This window comes from Nicotiana sylvestris, chromosome 1, assembly GCF_000393655.2.
Source record: "Nicotiana sylvestris chromosome 1, ASM39365v2, whole genome shotgun sequence".
Classification (NCBI taxonomy): domain Eukaryota; kingdom Viridiplantae; phylum Streptophyta; class Magnoliopsida; order Solanales; family Solanaceae; genus Nicotiana; species Nicotiana sylvestris.
Window position 1 is genome coordinate 114263668 of NC_091057.1, and position 2125 is coordinate 114265792.

At 38.2% G+C, this 2125-nt stretch overlaps 1 protein-coding gene across 1 annotated transcript; it reads left to right on the forward strand.

Annotated features, from left to right (window-relative positions):
* Window positions 1-1020: 1020 nt before the first annotated feature.
* On the forward strand, window positions 1021-1731 carry LOC138873519 (uncharacterized). Its single transcript, XM_070151992.1, has one exon. It carries the CDS (start codon window positions 1021-1023, stop codon window positions 1729-1731), a length of 711 nt encoding a protein of 236 aa, XP_070008093.1.
* Window positions 1732-2125: the final 394 nt, after the last annotated feature.

Here is a 2125-nt window from a genome sequence, read left to right on the forward strand (position 1 = left end):
TTATATACCCTTTCCGGGGGTGTAGGTAAAAAAGAAGGTGTGACACCAAGTTCTAATGTATATATCATACATAAATAATCACCATAGAGTAGTTGGAGATGATAGACATACCTCTTGTAGTAAGAATTTTAAGAATCCCCATTTGTGGTGTTCTTGATAAATTTAAGGATTTGAAGGAAAATCTAAGGATTTTCAAGATCAATCCATGTTAATATAAATGTTTAGGAGTAGTAATCAACTCAAAATACTCCAAAAACCTTACCTTGGATCATAGAAATGAAGAGTGGGACAGATTCCTCTTGAGAGAGCAAGACCTTGCTCCAAAAATGACTTGGGAACTCTCTATACCCGGTCTTGGGGTATTTAGGGGCCTGCTACTAGCGCGGTCGCACACCTGGGCGTGCTAAAGTAGCGCGACGAAGGTAGAAAACTTCACAATATGTGCGTTCACTAGCGCGATCGCGCATCTGGGCGCGCTAGTAACACATGCCCAGTAAAATGGTCATAACTTTCTGTATACACCTCCAAATGACGAACGGTTTATTGCGTTGAAAACTAGACCCAAAGGGATTTAATTTGATAGGTTGTGGGTTACACAACTCCTTATATATCTGGAGATATGATTGTCCAAAGTGAGGTCTTGTGCGCACTCATTTACAACTTTCGTCTATTATGAAATTTTCCAACTTCAAAAGTTCCCGTTAGCCATCCGAAATTACCCTGAGGCCCCTGGGACCTCAATCAAGAGCACTAACATATCTTAAAATATCATCCAAACTTGTTCCAATCATCAAAACGCCTCGACTAACACCAAAACCATCGAATTACATCGAATTCAAGCCTAAGTTCTTTTAAAACTTCCAAAATACGCATTCGGTCAAAAACCCAACCAAACCACGTCTGAATGACCTGAAATTTTGCACACACATCCCAAATCAGGTAGCGAATTCAGATAATAACGAATCATATGAATGGTATTTCAGAGAATTAAGAAAAGCAATTGGGATTCGTAAGGATTTAATGTTTTTGTCAGATCGACACAAGGCCATTGCAAATGGTATTGCAAAAGTTTTCCCTGAGTGCTACCATGGTATTTGCATATATCATTTAGAAAAGAATCTAAAGCAAAGAAGAGTGAGAAATACTGTACTAAACCTTTTTCAAAGTGCTGCAAGAGTATACCTTCAATCAGAATTTGATGACTTCATGTCCCAAATAGCTGTTGTTGATAAGAAAACATTTATTTATTTGATGGAGGAACCACCAGGAAGGTGGGCTCGTTCACATTGTCCGAGAAGACGATATGATATGTTAACAACAAATATTGTTGAGTCAATGAATAACGTATTGAGACGTGCAAGAGAATTGCCACTTTTAACAATGATGGATTTCATACAAGAAAAGTTGCAAAGCTGGTTCTATGAAAGAAGGACAACTGCAGAAGGAATATTCCGTGAGATATCAAATTGGGCAGAAGCAACATTGGAAGAAAAAATTAAACCAGCTTTTACATTTAGAGTATTGCCTATTGATCGACTCAAATTCAATGTGAAAGAAGGGGGTATGGAATTTATTGTTGATCTAGACAAAAGAATATGTGATTGTTGTCAATTTCAGCTAGATGAAATACCCTGTGAACATGCAATTACTGCAATTGACAGTATATATCAAAAGAATTTGGCCTTTTTGCTCTGCCTATTATTCAAGGGACTTTTGGTTGATAACATATGAAGGGCAAGTAAATTCTATATGTGATTCATCAACATGGGTTAGATGTGACGACCTGACCCGTCGTCTCATGGGTTACTGCTCCGTTTTCCCATTCTCAGCTTCTTTATGCTTTATTATCCGTATCTTATGTGATCGAGTTGGTTTAGAGTGGTTTTGATAAGAAATGAGACACTTAGTCTCTTTTAAGAAGGCTTAAGTTGGAAAAGTCAACCGAATATTGACTTATGAGTTAGAAGGCTCGGATGTGAATTCCTACGGTTCGGTTAGCTCCGAGAGGTGATTTGTGACTTAAGAGTGTGACCGGAAGTGATTTTGGAGGTCCGGTGTAGAATTAGGCTTGAATTGACGAAGTTAGTATTTTGGCGATTTCCTGTTGATAGGTGAGATTTTGATC

Excerpts from the sequence above, each read along its gene's own strand:
- LOC138873519 (XM_070151992.1), top strand. The coding sequence starts at position 1,021 with ATGTTTTTGTCAGATCGACACAAGGCCATTGCAAATGGTATTGCAAAA.